Source organism: Pongo abelii, chromosome 21, assembly GCF_028885655.2.
Source record: "Pongo abelii isolate AG06213 chromosome 21, NHGRI_mPonAbe1-v2.0_pri, whole genome shotgun sequence".
NCBI lineage: Eukaryota > Metazoa > Chordata > Mammalia > Primates > Hominidae > Pongo > Pongo abelii.
The window spans coordinates 50,130,430-50,152,994 of NC_072006.2; the positions used below are offsets into that span (position 1 = coordinate 50,130,430).

General features: G+C 46.5%; 1 protein-coding gene across 3 annotated transcripts; it reads left to right on the plus strand.

Moving 5' to 3' along the window:
* Positions 1–130: 130 nt before the first annotated feature.
* ZSWIM3 (zinc finger SWIM-type containing 3) lies at positions 131–20,917 on the plus strand. 3 transcript variants are annotated; one of them, XM_054541853.2, is made up of 4 exons: positions 5,743–6,999; positions 14,201–14,378; positions 14,456–14,628; positions 18,516–20,917. In XM_054541853.2, the coding sequence occupies exons 3-4, from the start codon at positions 14,597–14,599 to the stop codon at positions 20,449–20,451; spliced, it is 1,968 nt and encodes a 655-aa protein (XP_054397828.1). In that variant the 5' UTR covers positions 5,743–6,999; positions 14,201–14,378; positions 14,456–14,596; the 3' UTR covers positions 20,452–20,917. The 3 variants fall into 3 exon arrangements, with proteins under 3 accessions (XP_002830410.3, XP_024094952.2, XP_054397828.1); XM_024239184.3 differs by lacking the exons at positions 5,743–6,999; positions 14,201–14,378 and adding an exon at positions 441–528 and having other exon boundaries at positions 14,473–14,628; XM_002830364.4 differs by lacking the exons at positions 5,743–6,999; positions 14,201–14,378; positions 14,456–14,628 and adding an exon at positions 131–528.
* Positions 20,918–22,565: the final 1,648 nt, after the last annotated feature.

Sequence of the window (22,565 nt, forward strand, 5' to 3'; positions counted from 1 at the left end):
ATTGGTCAGGACACCTGTCAGTCTGCTGGTGGCTGTGGCCCTCTTTCTCTAGCAATTGGAGAAAATGAATGCCAATCTGCGAATCCTGTGTGTGACTGGATATATCGCTGAGGGGGCGGAACCTCGGGACTGGATAATATGGACTGAGTGTCATTTCCCCTGTCAGATAGCAAATACACCCCCTTCCTCTTGTAACCGGGTCAGGCCTAGGGCTCCTCCCTGAGTTCCAGAATAGGCCACCCAGTTGGGGCGGACCCTTAAGGCATTCTGGGCCCACGCCTACCTATAAAGCCTCATAGTGTGACCTTTGACCCCTGGTGTGATCTTGGGCCCGGGCTGGGACCAGCCCCTAGTGTGGGTTGTGGGGGCAGCCATGGAGCTGGGCAGCTGCTTCAAGACCTATGAGGACTTCAAGGAGTGCTTCAGCGCCTACAAAAGGGAGAACAGGTGCTCCTTCATTCTCAGGGACTGCGTCTCCGTCCGCTTCCACAACCTCAACCATGGCACCTCCATCCGCGAGGACATCCTGTAAGGGCGGGCGGGGTGGGGCGGGGCAAAAGGGTGGGGAGGAGGCTGGACCTCCGGAGGGCTGCCTGGAGGAGGAGGGGTGCATAGGCACGCATTGGGCTGCGTGGCCATTCATTCAACAGGCACTCATTGAGCACCTGCTGTGTGCCTTGTGAAGAGAGCTAAGCCTCCACGGCCATTGGTTTTTGACCACCCACTTCACTTTCACTCCATTCACAGGCTTTTCTGGAATTTATAACTGCAGTTTCTCCCATTGTTTTGAGCAGCTGCAGCAACCCAAATACAAAGTATGGCTTTCATAAACGGATAAAAACACCTTGGCGATAATTTCCTTCATCAGTCTCCTCTTTACAAAACAGTCACATGGTCATTGGAATGTTCGTTAATTCATTCATTCAGTTTTTAGTTCTTATATATTTGTTGAAACAGGGTCTCACTCTATCCCCCAGGCTTTAGTGCAGTGGCACAGTCAGCTCACTGAGCCTTCAACTGCTGGGCTCAAGCGATCCTCCCACCTCAGCCTCTCAAGTATTTGGAACTAGAGGTGCACGTCACCATGCCTGGCTAATTATTTTTGATTTTGTAGAGACTAGGTCTTGTTATGTTGGCCAGGCTGTTCCCAGACTCCTGGACTCAAGCGATCTTTCGGCCTTTCAAAGTGTTAGGATTACAGGCATGAGCCACTGCGCCTGGTCTATTCATTCATTTTGTAAATGGTTTTTGAGCTCCTTATATTAACCGTTTTTCAAACACTTTCCATGTGCCAGGCAGTGTTCTCTATGTATGCTTTACCCTGCAGGGCTTTTTTTCAGAATTATAGATAAATGTTATTTTTTTCCATTTGACAGATGAGATTTGACAGATGAGAAGTCAGGCTTAGAGGTTAAGACAGGAGTTGAAAACTCAAATACCTTCAGGGATTAGGTGAAACAGCCCAGTGTAAGAAAGTTTTAACTTTGAATTTTACTTTAAGAAAAAGAATGATGAAATAGCAACCAACACCAGGTCTTTGTGCTAGGGACAACAGAAGTGTGAAATGGGCAAAATGGAGAGCAGATGCCATCTAATCAGCTCCAGCTGATGGCTGCCATATGAAAATAAAGATCTAGTGTTGCCACAATTTTGGGCAAGAGTTGTCAGAAATCCACACTTTATGTAGATTTTCCCATTTAAAAAAATTGAATATCGGTTCAAATTTTAACTCAGAGCATGCGGGCCAACTCAGAGTTAAAGCATATCCGAGTTTGAGATTTGGATTGAGATGCTCAACCAAAGCTCCTCAATTAGAGAGCCAGGCTATATTCTTTCCACTGTTCTGAAGTCCAGTGCTATGCTGGGTATAGATGACATAAAGATGAATAAGTGTTCAAACTATCCCCAGAACTAGGATAAACTTGAACTCAAGCAAACTGGTATGTGATAAATGCTTTAAAAGGAATGTGCAAAAAAAAGAAAAAAGAAAAAGAAGAAATGTACAGAGAAAGAAATGACAAATGCCTGGGAGGTGGGGAAGTCTTCACACTGGAATTGATGGTTTCCCTGGGCTGTGAATGAATGTAGAGTGCTAGAGTAGATCTGTGATTAATTACTGAGTACCATGGAGGCATTTGACCAGAAGTTGCTGTGCAGAAGGACCTGCAGGAGCAAAGACAAAGATAGATGAAAGAAGGTAGCATGTTAGAGTAACAGTGAGGGATGCCATGTTTGGCAGGAGATGAAGTCATTTGCAGTCTAAGGGTCTTTACAGACCGTTGTGAGGTGTTTGGACCTTGTCCTTTATGGGCAGGACCTTGCTAAGCAATGAGGAATACAAAAAAAAAAAAAAACCACAGTTGCCCCTAAACACCCTTCAGGAAGACCATCTCCAGTGTCTAGCACAAGGTGAGGCCCATAGCAGGCATTAAATAATTATTGAATGAGTGAGTTATCAAGTACTAACCATGTGATTCAGGGAAATAGGTGCTGCAGGAACTCAGAAGAGAAAAATCTTCTGATTTTTCTAGCTCTGCGAGCTAGAGACGTAAGTGTGAAAGGGAGGCTTGAGCTGGGCCCCCAAAGATGGAGAGCTGTCAGAAGGTGTATTGGTTTTCTGTTTGCCACTCTAGCGAATTACCACAAGTTTAGTGGTGCAAAGCAACACAAATTTATTATCTTAGAGTTATTTAGGTTAGAAGTCAGGCACAGGTCTTACCAGGCTAAATCAAGATGTCTGCAGGGCTGTATTTCTTTCTGGAGTCCCTGGGGAAGAATCCATTTCCCGCCAGGTGCGGTGGCTGATGCCTGTAATCCCAGCACTTTGGGAGGCCAAGGTGGGCAGATCACTTGAGGTCAGCAGTTCAAGACCAGCCTGGCCAACATGGTGAAACCCCGTCTCTACTAAAAATACAAAAATTAGCTAGGCAAGGTGGCACATGCCTATAATCCCAGCTACTTGGGAGGCTGAGGCAGGAGAATTGCTTGCACCCGGGAGGTGGAGGTTGCAGTGAGCCAAGATCGCACCATTGCACTCCAGCCTCGGCAACAGAGCGAGACTCGTCTCAAACAAACAAACAAACAAACAAAAGAATCCATTTCCTTTCCTTTTCCACCTCCTAGAGGCTGCCCAACACACCTTGGGTCATGGCCCCCTTCCTTCATCTTCAAAGCCAGCAGTAGCAGGTTGAGTCATCACATCACTCTGACCTTGCTTCTGTCATGCCGTCTCTGACTCCCTCTTCTGCCTCCCTCTTCCACTTTTAAGGATCCTTGTGATTATATTGGGCCCACCCAGATAATCCCAGATAATTTCCCTATTTTCAAGTCAGCTGATAGCAACCTTAATTCTATCTGCAACCTTAATTCTCCTTTGCCATGTAACCTAACATATTCACAGATTCTAGGATTAGGACAAGGATATCTTCAAGGGACCATTTTGCCTGCCACAAGAAGATTAATATCCTGGAGGGAAAAATGGTGTGAGTCAGTACAGACGTAAACATGATGTGCTTCTATTAGAAAACAGTGATGGGCTGGGCACAGTGGCTCACACTTGTAATCCTAATATTTTGGGAGTCTGAGACAGGGAGATTGCTTGAAATCAAGAGTTCGAGACCAGCCTGGGCAACAAAATGAGATCCCCGTCTCCACAAAACAAAATTTAAAATTAGGGACCAGGCGTGGCAGCTCACACCTATAATTGTAGCACTTTGGTAGGCTGAGGCAGGCAGATGGCTTGAGGCCAGGCGTTCTAGACCAGCCTGGGCAACATACCAAAACCTCGTCTCTACAAAAAATACAAAAAGTAGCCAGGCATAGTGGTGTGTGCCTGTAGTACCAGCTACTCTGGAGGCTGAGGCAGGAGGATTGCTTGATCCCAGGAGTCGGAGGTTGCAGTGAGCTGTGATCGCACCACTGCACACTACATTTTAGCCTAGGCAACAACAGAGTAAGATCCTGTCTCTAAAAAAAAAAGCAAGCAGTGATGTATGTTTGCACGCACATACAAAAGCCATGAGGAGACCTGCTTAGCTAGAAGGAAGGATTTATGCTGGAGCAGCAGGAAAGGAAATTGGAGGGTTGATAAGCAGATTGGTGGGTTGGGGTTTGTTTTGTTTGTTTTAGGAGACAAGGTCTCGCTCTGTTGCCCAGGCTAGAGTACAGTGGGAGGATCATAGTTCACTGTAACCTTGAAATCCTGGCCTCAAGTAATCTTACTTCCTCAGCCTCCTAAGTAGCTAGGACTACAGGCATGCACCCCCATGCCAGGCTAATTTTTTTTTAAAATTTTTTTGTGTAGAGACAGGGTCTTGCCATGTTGCCCAGGCTGGTCTTGAACTCCTAGCCTCAAGCTATCCTTCTGCCTCAGCCTCCCAAAGTGTTGGGATTACAGATGTGAACCACCATGCTGGACCTGTTTTTGTTTTTGAAGGTGAACAATTTTACAAGTGTTTTTGGGCCAGGCACAATTCAATCACTTGAACCCAGGAGGCGGAGGTTGCAGTGAGTCGAGATCATGCCACCACACTCCAGCCTGGGCAACACAGCGAGACTCTGTCTCAAAATAAATAAAAAGTGTTTTTGTTTTTGAGTGGTTAACATAATTAAAAATTTTTTCAAACAGTACAGAAGGGACTAAAAGGGTCACCTCCACTGCATTAGCTTTTGTTTTTTGTTGTTGTTGTTGTTTTTTGAGAGATGGAGTTTCACTCTGTCGCCAGGCTGGAGTGCAGTGGCACGATCTTGGCTCCCTGCAACCTTTGACTCCCTGGTTCAAGCGATTCTCCTGCCTCAGCCTCCGAAGTAGCTGAGATTACAGGCATGCACCATCCCACCCAGCTAATTTTTGTATTTTTAGTAGAGACGGGGTTTCACCATGTTTGCCAGGATGGTCTCAATCTCCTGACCCCATGATCCGCCCGCCTCAGCCTCCCCTGCTGGGATTACAGGTGTGAGCCACCGTGCCCAGTCTGCATTATCTTTTTTATCTATTTATTTATTTCATTTTTATTTTTTAATTTACTTACTTACTTACTTATTTTGAGATGAGTCTTGTTCTGTCACCCAGACTGGAGTGCAGTGGTGCAATCTTGGCTCACTGCAACCTCTGCCTCCGGGGTTCAAGTGATTCTCCTGTCGCAGCCTCCCAAGGAGCTGAGACTACAGGCATGCACCACCACGCCTGGCTAATTGTTGTATTTTTAGTAGAGACGGGGTTCTGCCATGTTGGCTAGGCTGGTGTTGAACTCCTGACCTCAAGTTATACACCCATCTCAACCTTCCAAAGGGCTGCGATTATAGCTGTGAGCTGCCACGCCCAGCCTATGTATTCATTTATTTTTATTTTTGTAGAGGCGAGGTCTCACTCTGTTGCCCAAACTGATATTGAACTCCTAGGCTCAAGTGATCCTCCCTCCTCGGCCTCCCAAAGTGCTAGGATTACAGGCATGAGCCACTGTGCCTGGCGCACTGCATTATTATATAGAGGCAATCAGCGTTACCTTCCTGAGAGATACTGAGGCTGAACAAACATGTCTTGTATATGCATATGCATCTTTTTGTTGTTTTAACACAAGTGGCAGCATGCTATTTAGACATAGCCTTCTTTATCTGCTGTACCTGGCTCTTCTCACTTACCAATATATCTTGGAAATTATGCCACTGTATGGGCAGTTTGATCTGACTTTCATTGATTTCCTTGATTTTTTTTTTTTTTTTTTTTTTTGCAATTGTTGACTAAAAAATTACTCCATGCTGGTGTCTGGAGATACGTTGTTGAAAAATATAAATTGAATCTCTGCTCTTGTGGAGACAAATACTAATCTACAATCACAGAAATAATAATTTTCTTAAAGTGGTAGTAGAGCTCCAAAGGAAAAACCCAGGGTGCCCTGTGGAGGGGTGATGGTGACACTTATTCTGGTTGTCAGGAACAGGGTGGGGGTGCTGGTCGACACCCTAAACCAATGTAGGCTCTTGCTCAGAAAAAACTGTCAGCCCTGAGATTTTGCAGATACTTTGCAAAGCACATTCACCTTTATTACCCGACCTGGTTCTCTGAATAACCTTGTCAGAGGCAAATTTTGCTGTTCCCATTAAATTAGTTAATACATGTAAAGTGCTTACAACAGTGCCTTGTAGATGGAAAATAGTCCACAAATATCGTATTTTACAGATGGGGAGACAGAGCCAGGAGAAGTCAAACATTAGGAGACAAATAGTTTAGGGCCAGGCGCAGTGGCTCATGCCTGTAATCCCAGCACTTTGGGAGACCAGGGCGGACAGATCACCTGAGGTCAGGAGTTCGAGACCAGCCAGGCCAACATGGTGAAACCCTTTCTCTACTAAAAATAAAAAAATTAGCCAGACATGGTGGTACACGCCTGTAATCCCAGCTACTCAGGAGGCTGAGGCAGGAGAATCACTTTAACCCAGGAAGAGGAGGCTGCAGTGAGCTGAGATGGCACACTGCACTCCAGCCTGTGTAGCAGAGCGAGACTCTGTCTCAAAACAACAACAAAAATAACTGAAGATTAGACCCAGCCTATTTACTGACAGAGCTCTTAATTGCTGTACTTGGCCACTGGGCTGTAATAGTTTTCTAATGTCACTGTCCATTTTTCCCTCAACAAACTTGTAGTAAGAGGCTAAGTGTTTACCATGGCTAGGAATACAAAGAAGAGCTGGAGTACAAAGATGAGGAAATTGTAGGCTCCACCTCTGAGGACAATAGCGGACTGAGATAGCTTAGGAGGCGGTGAATTCAAGAGCAGCACAGGTGTTTAGCAGAAACAAGTTGACTGCTGGTTGTCATGTTATAAAGGACATTCTTGGATCATTTATTGCACACTGGCTCTGTGCAGAGCTCACTGTCATGGGCTTTTTGAGTGATACGTGGGTGTCTTGGGGGACTGGAGGGTTGGTGGGGGAAATGTTTTTAGGAGGTAATTTAGTACATGTTTCTGCAGCCAAATACACATATTACTGGGTGGTCAGGTGAGATGATATTAATACTTATGTGAATATGTAGACACAAAGTTCCTTGATAAGCAAAGTAAAGCAAGTGAACTAATTTAAAGAAAACCATTTACAGCTGGATGTTACTCACGCCTGTAATCCCAACACTTTGGGAGGCCGAGGCGGGCAGATCACTTGAAGTCGGGAGTTTGAAACCAGCCTGCCCGACATGGTGAAACCAACTCTACTAAAAATACATAAGTTATCCAGGCACGGTGATGGGTATCTATAATCCCAGCTACTCAGGGGGCTGAGGCAGGAGGATCCCTTGAACCTGAGAGGTGGAGGCTGCAGTGAGCTGAGAGCACGCCACTGCACTCCAGCCTGGGTGACAGAGTAAGACTCCATCTCAAAAAAATTTTTGAAAATAATAGTGCAGGGCCAGGCGCGGTGGCTCACGCCTGTAATCCCAGCACTTTCGGAGGCCAAGGCGGGTGGATCACGAGGTCAGGAGATCAAGACCATCCTGGCTAACACGGAGAAACCCCGTCTCTACTAAAAATACAAAAAAATTATCCAGGCATGTAGCCGGTTGCAGTGGCTCACACCTGTAATCCCAGCAATTTGGGGGGCCAAGGCGGGCGGATCACTTGAGGTCAGGAGTTCAAGACCAGCCTGGCCAACATGGCGAAACCCCATCTCTACTAAAAATACAAAGAATAGCCGGGTGTGGTGGCGCACACCTGCAATCCCAGCTACTTGGGAGGCTGAGGCAGGAGAATCGCTGGAACCCGGGACGCGGAAGTTGCAGTGAGCCGAGATCACATCACACCATTGCACTTCAGCCTGGGCGACAGAGTGAGACTCTGTCTCAAAAAAAGAAAAAAAAAAATCAGGCTAGGGGGCAGTGGCTCATGCCTGTAATCCCAGCCCTTGGGAGGCCAAAGTGGGAGGACTGCTTGAGCCCAGGAGTTCAAGACCAGCCTGGCCAACATAGTGAAACCGTCTCTACCAAAAATACACAAATTAGCTGGGTGTGGTGGTGGGCACCTATAATCCCAGCTACTCAGGGGGCTGAGGCAGGAGGATCACTTGAACCCAGCAGAGGTTGCAGTGAGCTGAGATCGCACCACTGCACTCCAGTCTGGGTGACAGAGCGAGACTCCATCTCAAAAAAAAAAAATTGAAAATAATAGTGCAAATATTATATGGGTGGCCATGGCAGATGTAAAGTTCATTGGGAATTCTTTTTCTAGAAAAGCTGGCCTAATGGTTAAAAGGAAGAGCTCTGGAGTAAAAGAGACCCCCCCTCTTGCCCTTGACCTTGGGCAAAACTTAACCTCTTGACATAGTTTCATCCTTTACAAAATGAGAAGGGTGTGGCAATGATTAAGAAAATTCAGGCTAGGGGCAGTGGCTCATGCCTGTAATCCCAGCACTTAGGAGACCAAGGTGGGAGGATTGCTTGAGCCCAGAAGTTCAAGACTGGCCTGGGCAACATGGCAAGACCCCGTTTCTACAAAAAATAAATTAACTGGTCATGGTGACATGCTCTTGTGGTCCCAGCTACTCAGGAGGCTGAAGCCGGAGGATCATTTGAGCCCAGGAGTTTGAAGCTATAGTGAGCCATGTTTGCACCACTGTACTCCTACCCGAGCAACAGAGACCCTGTCTCAAAAAAAGAGAGAAAGAAGAAAAGAAAATGCTTGTAGCAGCTAAAACAGTACTCAGTAAATGTTTGCTGAAGCTGTAACTATAGTATGTAATAGAAAGTGGTAGTTAATTGAAAGAGAGTCAAAGATACGTGCTCTGGGAATTACCACTAAATGAACAAAAAGTTCATGTCAAAAAAATAAAATCAGATCAAGTTAGAATTTTTTTTTTATTTTTATTTTTTTTGAGAAGAGTCTCACTCTTGTCACCCAGGCTGGAGTGCAGTAACGCTATCTCTGCTCACTGCAACCTCCGCCTCCCGAGTTCAAGCAATTCTCCTGCCTCAGCCTCCTGAGTAGCTGGGATTACAGGTGCCCGCCACCACGCCCGGCTAATTTTTGTAGTTTTAGTAGAGACAGGGTTTCACCATGTTGGCCAGGCTGGTCTGGAACTCCTGACCTCAAATGATCCACCCACCTCAGCCTCCCAAAGTTCTGGGATTACAGGCGTGAGCCACTGCGCCCGGCCAGAAAAAATTTTATTATGCACACAAAACAACAGTTGGAGATTGGTAAGACGCTCCAGTCACTGTAGTGAGGGCAGTGTTAATAAAGCCTAAGGAAGGATTTCGACCTTTTTTGTGATTGGCTGTTATACATTAACAATCTGTTTACAGCCAGTAGAGCTGTTCAAACTGTTTTGTCTATAGTTGATTCCTTTAATTTTACTGACTCATGCTGACAAGGATGTAAAGCTTTGTGTTCTGTTTACGATTGATTAGAGCTACATTTCAGGGAATCAGGATATCTTAAATTCTGGCTATGTGGCTGTGGGCAGTTGGCCTTGGAGTATATCTAAACTGTGGCCTCCACTTTCATTTTTCTTGAAACATTGCTATCAACTGGGAAGAGTCTGTGACTTTATGCCCAATTTCCCCTCTCATATTTTTATGACGGTTGTTTTTCTTTTTGTTATGCCATTTGAGGGATTGATGTTTCTTAAACTATGAAGTACTTGGCTGTCTCTCTCCATTGCTGTTCAGGTTAACAGCCACCATTTGTAAACACTTTGAGCTCATTCTTTCTCGGCTAGGAACTTTACAAGAATTGTCTCAATCCTACCACACCTTTGGTAGGACCCTTGTTATCAGAGTTTTCATTATTCATGTATCCATAGTTACAAGGCTATATAGAAAAGCAAAAGTCATCACACAAAAATCTTGCTAACAAACTACTTATAAAATTAGTCACTACTTAACCATCCCTCTGCTTATCCCTGCCAGTCCCATTAACATGTTTGGTAGTCAATTTCTGGCTGCTGAAGAGATACATTAAGCATCAAGGTAATGCAAATGTAAATAAAACTGACTGCAGACTGAAATGGCACATCTCCCAAAAGTTGTAGGACTAGGCAAAATCCCTGAAAGTGATAATAGAAAACCTTCAGCCTTATACCAGTTAACAAAGGAAGAAGGGAAATCAACAAAGATGATGAGATGGTAAAAACTTGAAAAGTAGAGGATTTGCCTAGGAAAAATTAAGCCCTTGGGAAACTTAGTAAAGCTAAGGAATATTTTGGCAAAACCATCTTTTGTATGTTGCAAAAGTGAGACAGGAAATGAAGTATAGTGTTTGCAATTTTTTTTTTTTTTTTGAGATAGAGTCTTGCTGTCTTGTCCAGGCTGGAGTGCAGTGGTGCGATCTTGGCTCACTGCAGCCTCAGCCTCCTGAGTAGCTGGGATTACAGGCATGCACCACCGCACCCAGCTAATTTTTGTATTTTTAGTAGAGATGGGGTTTCACCATCTCTACTAAGGCTGGTCTTGAACTCCTGACCTCAGGTGATCCACCCGCCTCGGTCTCCCAAAGTGTTGGGATTACAGGCGTGAACCACTGCACCTGGCCTAGTGTTTGGGAAAACTATACTAGGAAAAGAATAGTTGCTTTAAGTCATTCTTTGATTATTCTGAGAATTGGCATATAGCTGCCATTATAACCTACTTTTGCTAAATATAATAATAATTATTATTATTTTTTGAGACAGGGTCTTGTTTTGTCACCCAGGCTGGAGTGAAGTGGTGTGATCTCAGCTCACTGCAACCTCCACCTCCTGGTGCAAGCAATTCTCCTGCCTCAGCCTCTCGAGTAGCTAGGATTACAGGCACAAGCCACCATGCCCAGCTAATTTTTGTATTTTTAGTAGAGACAGGGTTTCACCATGTTGGTCAGGCTGGTCTTGAACTCCTGACCTCAGGTGATCCACCCGCCTCGGCCTCCCAAAGTGCTGGGATTACAGGCGTGAGCCACTGTGCCCGGCCCTGCTAAATATAATATTAACTTTATAATTTTGGTCTCATTTTTAAAGGTAAAGTTCCACCCAGATCTTATCACTATTCCCTGTGAAATGTTTCTGGATGGCCAGGCGCAGTGGCTCATGCCTATAATCCTAGCACTTTGGGAGGCCAAGACGGGTGGATTGCTTGAGGCCCGGAGTTCAAAACCAGCCTGGCCACATGGTGAAACGCTGTCACTACTAAAAATACAAAAAATTAGCCAGGCATGATGGTGGGCGCCTGTAATCCCAGCTACTCAGGAGGCTGAGGCAGGAGAATCACTTGAATCTGGGAGGCAGGGGTTGCAGTGAGGCGAGATCATGCCACTGCACTCCAGCTGGGCAATAAGAGCAAAACTTTGTCTCAAAAGAAAAAAAAAAGAAATGTGTCTGGGTATGTTTTTGGCTGCAATTAGCTGAAAACCCTGACTCAAAATGGCTTATTGCAGATACTTAGAAGCCCAGAGGTGGGCCTCCAAAGGTCATTGTCTCAGCGGCCTGGACTCTGCATTTTTCCACTCTGCCATGTTTCAGGTCTCAGCTTTGTCCTTAGGAAGGCTGCCCACGTGGCACAAATGCAGGAGTCACATCCAGAAGAAAAAGCCTTCCTTGCCGGGCGTGGTGGCTCACAACCTTAATCCCAGTGCTTTGGGAGGTCGAGGTGGGTGGATCACGAGGTCAGGAGTTCAAGACCAGCCTGGCCAACATGGTGAAACCCCCGTCTCTACTAAAACTACAAAAATTAGCCAAGCATGGTGGCGGGCACCTGTAATCCCAGCTACTTGGGAGGCTAAGCCAGGAGAATCGCTGGAACCCAGGAGGCGGAGGTTGCAGTGAGTCAAGATCTTGCCACTGTACTCCAACCTGGGCAAAAGAGCAAGACTCCGTCTCAAAAAAAAAAAAAAAAAAAAAAAAAAAGGCCGAGCGTGGTGGCTGTAATCCCAGCACTTTGGGAGGCTGAGGCAGGTGGATCACGAGGTCAGGAGTTTGAGACCAGCCTGACCAACATGGTAAAACCCCATCTCTACTTAAAATACAAAAATTAGCCGGGCATGGTAGCGTGCCTGTAGTCCCAGCTACTCGGGAGGATGAGGCAGGAGAATCGCTTGAACCCGGGAGGCGGAAGTTGCAGTGAGCCAAGACCATGCCAGTGCACTCCAACCTGTGTGACAGAGGGAGACTCCGTCTCAAAAAAAAAAAAGCCTTCCTTGGTTTCCTGCCAATTTCCTATCATGTTTCTTTGTCCCGAATTGGGCCAATATCCATGCCCATTCCTAATACAATTACCTTAATTGGCTTAGATTAGCCCTGAAGCACGTAGAGATGTGGGGGAGGAATGACAACTGAAGAAAATAGAAAAGAAGGGACAAAGGATGTTGAGTTGGCAACCAACAATTCCTTTTATAGCTTTTTAAATTAATTCACTTTAAGTAGTACTGATTATTCATATTATTATTTCCATATATAGAGAGATAAGAAATTGGAGGCTTAGAGGAAGTGAAGTGACTTGTCCAAGGTCACACAGCTAAGTGAAATTTATTTTTTTTTTTACTTTTTTGAGACAGAGTCTCACTCTGTCGCCCAGGCTGGAGTGCAGTGGCATGATCTTGACTCACTGCAACCTCTGCCTCCTGGGTTCAAGTGATTCTCCTGCCTCAGCCACCCAAGTAGCTGGGATTACAGGTGTGCACCAGCACGCCCGCCTCATTTTTTGTATTTTTAGTAGAGATGGAGTTTCTCCATGTTGGCCAGACTGGTCACGAATTCTTGGCCTCAAGTGATCCACCTACCTTGGCCTCCCAAAATGCTAGGATTACAGGTGTGAGCCACGGCGCCCAGCTACTAGAAGTCATGATGCAAGCTGTTGTTTGCATCATGAATTCCAAACTTAATGAGTGCTAGGTTGAAGTTATTTTTTTTTCTGTTTCCCTTAATCTTCTATTGAGATATAACATGTATTGAAGCACAGAAATATTTTGCAAGAATTCATTAAGCACTGTAGTTATATTCATCTGTACTTACTGTCTCCCTGGTAAAGGCATAAACTCCCTTCAAGCTGGGGACAAAATTTTATACTTTCCTGAATCTCCTTTAGTGCTTATATCTAACAGCACTTAACCAGGATCTGGAGGGGGTCAGCCAGCCTTGCTTCCTTCCAATTTACTCTGTAGATGTTTGTGTTTTTCTACTGTAACTACAGAGGTAAAAGAGCCAATGGTGTTTCCAGTGTCTGGCACATAATAGGCGCTCTATGAATGTCAAATGAATGACTGAGGCATAAAAAGTTCTTCCTATGACATAAGTAGTATAATAGGAAGACCACTGGGATAGAATTTTCTTAGAAGACATGGCTCCTAGTCCTAGCACTATTACTCTTACTGACTATAACTTTGGACAAGTCATTTGTTTAATTTCAAACATTTACTGAATTCTGTGTACCAAATACTGTACAAGTTGTTCAAAAGGCTACAGAGTCTCTACTCTCAAAGTCTGGTGAGGGGAGAGATTACACAGGAGTGAAACCCCATCTCTACTAAAAAAAAAAAAAAAAGAAAAGAAAAAAATAGCCAGGCATGGTGACAGGCACCTGTAATCCCAGCTTTTGGGAGGCTGAGGCAGAATTGCTTGAACCTGGGAGGCGGAGGTTGCAGTGAGTCAAGATCGCACCACTGCACTCCAGCCTGGGCAACAGAATGAATATCTGTCTCAAAAAAAAAAGAAAAGAAAGAAAGAAAAACCCAGTATGTTTAGAGATCCTTAAGGAAGTTTTGAACCTATCCAATGTGTTGGGAGTCAAGATGAGGAGGGTAAAAGTGGGAATTCAGAGAAAGGATAAATATTTTGAAGGAAGACAGGCAGCATAATGGTTAACTAGTCAGACTGCTGACAAGCAAGCAGTACAAATCCCATGTCCCCAGGTCTTAGCTGGAGGATTAAATCCAAGATTCTTATCCTTGAGAACCTCTTTAAGCTTGTTTTCCCATCTGTAAAATGTAGATGATAATAGAATCCTTTTCCTACTGTAAAATGATGCACATTGGGGGCTTAATGTAGCCGGATATATAATAAATCCTCAATACATGTAGCAGTGGTAGGGGAGAACTAAAAGACTTGTTAACATATTGGATGTAGGTGAGAAAGAAGAATCAAAAAGAATATCCAGGTTCCCGCCCTGGGAGGGGCAGACATAAATGGAGCCAGGAATGGTACAAGGAGCTTTGTGGTGGGCACTCACTAGTATCTTTCTTTGGAATAGCTCAACAAATGTTCACTAAGTACACATAAAGTCCATATAACTTGATGAGCTAGAGTTAGGCTAAGATGTCGAGTCAGCAGAAGAGTAGTACCCAACTAAGGGCTTGAAGAAGGCTTCCTAGAAAAGATGATGGGTGCACATAATCCTAAAGGATGAGCAAGCTTTGCGAGGAGGGAAGGTAGGAAGGGCATTCCAGACAAAGGGACAAACATGCACAAAGGTGAGACAGAGCATGGTGAATACACAAAGTTGTAGGCATTTTGTTTTTCTAGGACACAAAAAACAAGGTGATGAAAACAAGGCTGGAGAGACAAGCAGAGACCATACAGTGGTCACCCCTCACTGGCCTCGCTGTACTACTGGACGGCTCCAGCCCTTCCTGGCCCAGAGCTAGAGATGGCACCACCCCCGCACTGTGCACGCAATAGGTACACTCTCAGCCCCAAGCCCCTCCACCCTGTTACTGTGAGACTCACACATCCTGTTTTCCCAAGCTTACCCCACAGGGTGAGCAAACTGGACCAGCTGGATTAGAGTATTTGGAAAAGTGCAGGTGGGCCTTCTAGGCTATGCCACGTCAGGCCAGGGAGTGAGATTTTTTTTCCCTTCCCCTGGTCTTTGAGCTGGGGTACTCCCTGAGGAGGGAAGGGTGTGGCCCATCCCAGTCATTGGTGGTCCATGATCCATTCATCCAGTACATCATCCATAAGCATCTGCTGGGCAGGGCGCAGTGGCTCACGCCTGTAATCCCAACACTTTGGGAGGCTGAGGTGGGCGGATCATCTGAGGTCAGGAGTTCAAGACCAGCCTGGCCAACATGGTGAAACCCCATCTCTACTAAAAATACAAAATTAGCCGGGCATGGTGGCGCATGCCTGTAATCCCAGCTACTTGGGAGGCTGACGCAGGAGAATCGCTTGAACCTAGGAGGCGGAGGTTGCAGTGAGTCGAGATCGAGCCATTGCATTCCAGCCTGGGCAACAAGAGTGAAACTCCATCTCAAAAAATAAAAAATAAAAATAAGCATCTGCTAAAGGCACAGCACTGTGTTAGAGGCTTGGACTACCATGAGGAATAATAGTCCTGACACTTGAGGACATTCCCATCCAATTGGAAAGGCACTGGATAAACATCTAAGAAAATGTCACAAGGCATAAAAGCTGTAATAATAATAGCTAACTTGTATTTAGCGTAAACAAAAGGCTGAATCAGGCTTTGGACTAAATATTTTACCTGTGGCTCATTTAGTCTTAATAACAACCGTAATGAGATTATCTCATTTTATGATGAGGAAACTGTATACAGAGAGGTGATTGGCTTGCCTAAGGGTGAACAGCTTATGAGTAGTAGAGCCAGCATTCAAATCCAGTCAGCCTCCAGAGTCCCCTCTCTTTAGCCATTAGATATAGTGCCACCCAGAGAATCTGCTAAGTCTTATAGATAAATGCTATGAATTCAGAGGCAGGAGCAATTACTATGGCTTGGGGGCATCCACAAAGGCTTTCTAAGATGGTGACACCGATGTGGGCCTTGAAACTGGTTGAATAGAGATAAGAAAAGAACAGATACTCAATTTAACTGCCCCTGTCTTTTGAATCATCACTTTAAGCCTAGAATGACAAAGCTGGAAAAGACCCTAAATATCATCTAGCCCAGTGGTTATCAAATTTTCTTAGGATGTGGACATTTTTCTTCAAATGAAACATGAGCAGAAGCCAGATGTAGTGGCTCATGCCTGTAATCCCAGCTACTTGGGAGGCTAAGGTGGGAGGATTGCTGAAGCCCAGAAGTTCGACACCAACCTGGGCAACAGTGAGACCTTGTCTCAAAAAAGAAAGAAAGAGGCCGAGCGCGGTGGCTCACGCCCTGGGAGGCTGAGGCGGGTAGATCACTTGAGGTCTGGGGTTCGAGATCAGCCTGGCCAACATGGTGAAACCCTGACTCTACTGAAAATACAAAATTAGCCAGGTGCAGTGCTGCACACCTGTCGTCCCAGCTACTCGAGAGGCTGAGGCAGGAGAATCACTTGAACCCCGGAGGTGGAGGTTACAGTGAGCTGAGATTACACCACTGCACTCCAGCCTGGGTGACAGAGTGAGACTTTGTCTCAAAAAGAAAGATGAGCAGTAATCTTGTCTCTTCAAAAGGAGGACCAAACATTCCCTAGCCCCAAAAGGCCCTGAAAAGTTCAGTTGAGAACCACTGATCTAGTCCAATGTCCTTGGGGCCTCGCTTTTATCTTTGCTATCTGGAGAGGGAAGAGACAACGGTAGTTCCCAAAAGACAAACGATGGGGACATTTTAAACAGGGGAGTAACCAGCTAAGTACTCTGCTGCTGCTGCTTGTCTATTTGCCCTCTTGTCCTGCCTCAGGGTGAATTGTTGGCAGCTATAAATGGCAACCAAGAGAGAATGAAGTCTGGGCTTAGAAGTGCGGTAGAGGAATATGAAGGGAGCTGGAGTTGGAGAGGCTCTTAAAGAAAGAGCTGACTACTTTGGGACTGGAGAGTTAATGTAAATCTCTTCTTGGTTCATGGGGATTTTGTTGTTGTTGTTATTATTGTTTTTTTCCCCATGACACAACCCTCAGGAGATCCTGAGAACACATGCCCTGATTTGGAGGGATTTTAATTTTAACATATATTATATACATTTTTTTTTTTTTTAGACAGAGTCTCACTCTGTCACCCAGGCTGGAGTGTAGTGGCGCGATCTCGGCTCACTGCAAGCAAGCTCCGCCTCCCGGGTTCACACCATTCTCCTGCCTCAGCCTCCCAAGTAGCTGGGACTACAGGCGCCTGCCACCATGCCCAGCTAATCTTTTGTATTTTTAGTAGAGACGGGGTTTCGCTGTGTTAGCCAGGATGGTCTCCATCTCCTGACCTCGTGATCTGCCCGCCTTAGCCTCCCAAAGTGGTGGGATTACAGGCGTGAGCCACCGCGCCTGGCCAAAATTTTTTTTTAATTAGAGACAGTCTCTTGCTGTGTTGCCCAGGCTGATCTCAAGCAGTCCTCCCACCTTGGCCTCCCAAAGTGCTGGGATTACAGGCATAAGCTACAGCACCCAGCCTTCCTTCTTTCCTTAATTCTATTTGTTTGTTTGTTTGTTTTTGAGACGGGGTCTTGCACTGTTGCCCGGGCTGGAGTACAATAGCGTGATCTCGGCCTGCAACCTCTGCCTCCCAGGTTCAAGGGATTATCTGCCTCAGCCTCCCGAGTAGCTGGGATTATAGGTGCCTGCCACCACACCTGGCTAATTTTTTGTATTTTTAACAGAGACAGGGTTTCACTATGTTGGCCAGGCTAGTCTCAAACTCCTGACCTTGTGATCTGCCCTCCTTGGCCTCCCAAAGTGCAGGGATTACAGGCGTGAGCCACCATGCCCGGCCTTCCTTAATTCTATTAATATATAAATCCTTTTCTTTTTTTGAAAAAAAAGAGATAAACTCTTGGTCTGTTGCTTAGGCTGGAGTGCAGTGGCACAAATCAGAGCTAACTGCAGCCTCAAACTCCTGAGCTCAAGCAATCCTCCAGCCTCAGCCTCCCGAGTAGTTGGGACCACAGTTGGGAACCACTACACTTGAGCCTATGGGGTTTTTTCTGTTTGTTTGTTTTTTGTTTTTTTGTTTTGAGACGGAAGTTTGCTCTTGTTGCCCAGGCTGGAGTGCAATGGCGCGATCTCGGCTCACCGCAACCTCCACCTCCCGGGTTCAAGCGATTCTCCTGCCTCAGCCTCCTGAGTAGCTGGGACTACAGGCATGCACCACCATGCCCGGCTAATTTTGTATTTTTAGTAGAGTCAGGGTTTCTCCATGTTGGTGGTCAGGCTGGTCTTGAACTCCTGACCTCTGGTGATCCGCCCATCTCGGCCTCCCAAAGTGCTGGGATTATAGGCATGAGCCACCGCTCCCAGCCGTTTGTTTGTTTTTTTTGAGACAGGGTCTCACTCTGTTGCCCAGGCTGGAGTGCAGTGGCATGAACATGGCTTACTGCAGCCTTAACCTCCCAGGCTGAAGCGATCCTCCCTTCTCTGCCTCCTGAATAGCTGGAGGACACACCACCGGAACACACCACCACACCTGGCTGATTTTTAAATTTTTTGTAGAGCCAGGGTCTCGCCATGTTGCCCAGGCTGGTCTCAAACTCCTGGGCTCAAGTGATCCTCCTGCCTCGGCCTCCCAAAGTGCTGGGGTTATAGGCATGAGCCACTGTACCCAGCCCCCTTCAGGGTCTTATCTTTATAAGGGGTGTCTTATCTTTATAAGGGGTGGGGGGTGGTCAGCACCTTTCTCATTGTCACCTCTACCTTCCCTAGGTATGTGCAGGTGAAATTTGTCTGCATTCGGACCCAGTCAAACAGGAAGAGAACGCGAGAGGCAGACATGTGCCCAGCATACTTGCTCCTAAGGTACAACGAGAGACTAGATAGACTATTTATCAGTGAACTAAACACACAGCACATACATGGTGACTCTAAAGTGGCTAGTCCTGGAGGAGACACCACTGGCAAATCTCAGAAGACAATGTGCCTGCAGAGACTCCAGCCTGTGCAGCCCACAACCAAAAAAGACCTTGACACTGCTGAGAAGTCCCTGGTTGAGCCATCATTTTGCCTAGATAAGGTACAAGTATCCTCAAAGCCAGAGCAGGAAGGCATCACTCCTTCTGACCTGGCCAAGATAGCAAAAGTGATGAAGAACTTTCTTAAGGTAGATGAGGGTTCCATGGCTTCCTTCAGTGTGGGTGACAGCCAACACCTGGACCGGCTCAGCTTCCAGAGCAGTAAGATGAGCGACCTGTTCATCCGCTTCCCAGAGAATCTCTTGCTACACCGGGTGGAGAACACCCAGGGCCACATCCTCTATGCTTTCTTGGTGGAGAACAAGGAACGAGAAAGTCGAGTGGTGCACTTTGCTGTGCTCAAGGCGGAGACAGCCACCTCTGTGGCCAAGATGCTGAGCATCTTCACAGAGTTCAACTCCGATTGGCCCAAGGTCAGGGTGGTCTTTGTGGACCCTTCATTCCATTACCGGGCTATCCTGCAGGAGATCTTTCCTGCTGCCCGCATCCTCCTTTCCATCTACCACACAACTCGACTCTTGGAGAAGAAGTTGCATCGTAGTTCAGCAAATCCATCCTTTAAAAGGCTCATGAAGGAAGCCCTGCGGGAGGCCGTGTTTGTCACTTCCGAAGCCAGCCTGAAAAATCTCTGCCAGATGTCCCAGGCCCTACTGGATGAGGATCTCTTCAAATTCCTGCAGGCCCACTGGTTCACCTGTGAACTGCTGTGGTACGTGCATGTTAGGAAGGGCCTGCTTGCGTGTAACACCTACATGGACAGCCTAGACATTGTCACCAGCAAGGTGTCAAGCCTCTTTCGGGAACAGCAGTCCCTGCTGGACTGCATCCTCTGCTTTGTGGATTACATAGACTTCTTTAATACCAAAGGCTTGAAGAACTTGCCCACAGCTCCTCCCAAGTTAAAGAGAGCTCGGCCGGCAAGCATGCCACTGAAGTCCAAGAAGGCTTTTGGAATCTGTGGAGAGAGCCTTACCAGCCTCCCTGTAGAAGAGACCAAGCCAGATCCACAGCAGGTACAGGTACAGCAGCAGTCACAGGTGCTGCCCTCGCAGGTTGGCATGCTGGACACCTTGCACCAGAGTGGCTCTGAACTAGCCTACAAGCTGTGCCACAATGAGTGGGAGGTGGTACAGAACTCCACCCACCTGGTGGACATGGCTGGCTCTTCAGTGGACGTTCAGCTGCTAGAGGACTCTCACCAGGTTAGCAAAGATGGCTGTAGCTGCAGCTGTTCCTTTCAACAGTGGTACCACCTGCCATGCCGACACATTTTGGCTCTACTGCACACCAGCCAGCAGCCGGTTGGTGAAGCCATGGTGTGCCGCCGGTGGCAGAAGAAGTACCAGCACCTCCTTGGGCCCAATGGGGAGCTCCAGGATCGTGGTGTGATCCCAAACACAGGCCAGCCTGAGAAGCAAGGACGGAACGACATGATTCAGGACCTAAGCAGGGAGTTAGCAAACCTGCTCATGCAGACCGAGGGGCCAGAGCTGGAGGAACGCTACTCCACCCTGCGCAAGATTGTGGATATCTGGGCTGGCACCTCCCAGCCATCTGAGTTCCTTCAGCAGCCAGGAGACTTTAAGGACGTGGGCCGCCTCCCTTTCCTCTGGGGAAAGCAAGAAGAAGGGGAGGGATTCCCTCCTGCTACAGCTGTCATGCATTATTGAAGCACTTTAGCTAAAGCATTGGACCACAAACACTTCTCCTTGGAAGTGTGAGAGTTTAAAGTGGGCAGGACATACTGGGGGTCAGCATTTTAGCCAATGTCTTCCTAGGTAGGGCTAGGAATATTGTTACAGTAGAGAGGAACTCCACTGTGTGACAGTCCTTTCAATCTCCCCCTTTTCAGCCCTACTTTTGGCATTCCTTGGGAGCCTCAGTCGTTGTTCAAGGCCAAAGTTATCTCCGTGCTGCAAGGTCACCCTCTTCCTCCCCCAGCCCCTGAGATCAGATCTTATTTGCCCTGCAAAGATGAATCCCTGCCTCAGGATAGGGTGAGACAAAATCGGTCTGGTAAAAGGGCCTGTTTTCAGGGACAAAGGGAATGAGGATGATCTTTGGCTGTTGCTGCTCTTTATGAAGAATCTTATTTGTAACTTTTTATTCATATTAAAGTTGTTTTTAATAAATAAACAAGGGAAATGTGTTCTGCTTGATCAGGGAAGGAAGAGGAATTGCATAGAAATAGGACTCGACTTTACAGTTAGGAAGTGAGTGCTCTAGGTGGATTTATTAATTTTAAAGAAAATTGAGGCCAGGCGCAGTGGCTCACACTCATAATCCCAGCCCTTTGGGATGTCAAGGCTGGTGGATCATCTGAGGTCAGGAGTTCGAGACCAGCCTGGCCAACATGGCGAAACACTGTTCTACTAAAAATACAAAAATTAGCCAGGCGTGGTGGCGCACCTGTAATCCCAGCTTCTTGGGAGGCTGAGGCAGGAGAATCGCTTGAACCCAGGAGGCAGAGGTTGCAGTGCACCTAGAGCACGCCACCACACTCCAGCCTGGGTGACAGAGTAAGACTCTATCTCAAGCAAAAAACAACACACACAAAAAAAAAAAGAAAAAAAAAGAAAAGAAAATTGAATATTAGCAACTTAATGGGGTTGTGGAGCCAAATAGAACCTGATGCCTCACATTCAAGGATTTGGCAATCTGCATCTTAATTTGTCCCCTTCCTACAACCAAGCCTTCAAGGCTGATTTCAGGTTTCCTTATATTCTAGTGGGAAGAGGCCAAATAGACTGGAGGGTGTGGGGGAAAAACCTGAATCTTAGACTTGACTGCCAGCAACTTGCTGGGGAACTGTGGGCAATTTCTTTGACCTCAGTTTCCTCTGTAAAAATTAGCATGTTGGCCTGTTCTAATCCCAAATTTCCCCTCTAGGTTTACATAAGCACCTTTTTTTTTTTTTTTTTCTTGAAATGGAGTTTCGCTCTTGTTGCTTGTTGCCCAGGCTAGAGTGCAATGGCAGAATCTCAGCTCACTGCAACCTCCGCCTCCAGGGTTCAAGCGATTCTGCCTCAGCCTCCCGAGTAGCTGGGATTATAAGCATGCGCCACCACGCCTGCCTAATTTTTTGTATTTAGAGATGGGGTTTCACCATGTTGGTTGGGCTAGTCTTGAACTCCTGATCTCAGGCAATCCACCTGCCTCAGCCTCTCAAAGTGCTGGGATTAAAGGCATGACCTACCGCACCCAGCCCAATAACATTTTTGATGCTTAAGTACCAACACTGATTTGATGTTGCTAGTTGGTAATCTTAATCCTCCAAGGCCTGGTAAACACCCAGCTTTCTAAGTCTGCCATCTTCAAGAGAACTGAGGACAAGAGACCAGTCAGTAGGCCCTTGCCCTACTGTAGTAGGACCCTAAATGAGTCATGGCACCATTCTGTAGAATACTGGAGGGGGTCGGGCTAGAGAATGTCAAGTTTTGGCTTGTTTAAGGGGATCTGGATTTCCTCAGATCTAAAAGTTGGGCTCCTGATCCCCGAAGGAGGAGTAGAATTTGAGACCTGGAACTCAGTTTCCCCACAAGGTAGAATATGCGTTACGACTATATATGCACTGTTTCCTAAACTCCGGGGGCTTTAGAGTTTGACACACACACACACACACACACAACAAAACAAAACCCGCGGTGGCTCACGCCTGTAATCCCAGCACTTCGGGAGCCTAAGGTGGGCCAATCACGAGGCCAGGAGTTCGAGACCAGCCTGGCCAACAGGGTGAAACCCCGTCTCTACTAAAAATACAAAAAATTAACTGGGCGTGGTGGCG

Coding starts and splice junctions, on each gene's coding strand:
- ZSWIM3 (XM_002830364.4), top strand. CDS start 374: ATGGAGCTGGGCAGCTGCTTCAAGACCTATGAGGACTTCAAGGAGTGC. Junction 529..18,515: donor TCCATCCGCGAGGACATCCT/GTAAGGGCGGGC, acceptor TACCTTCCCTAG/GTATGTGCAGGTGAAATTTG.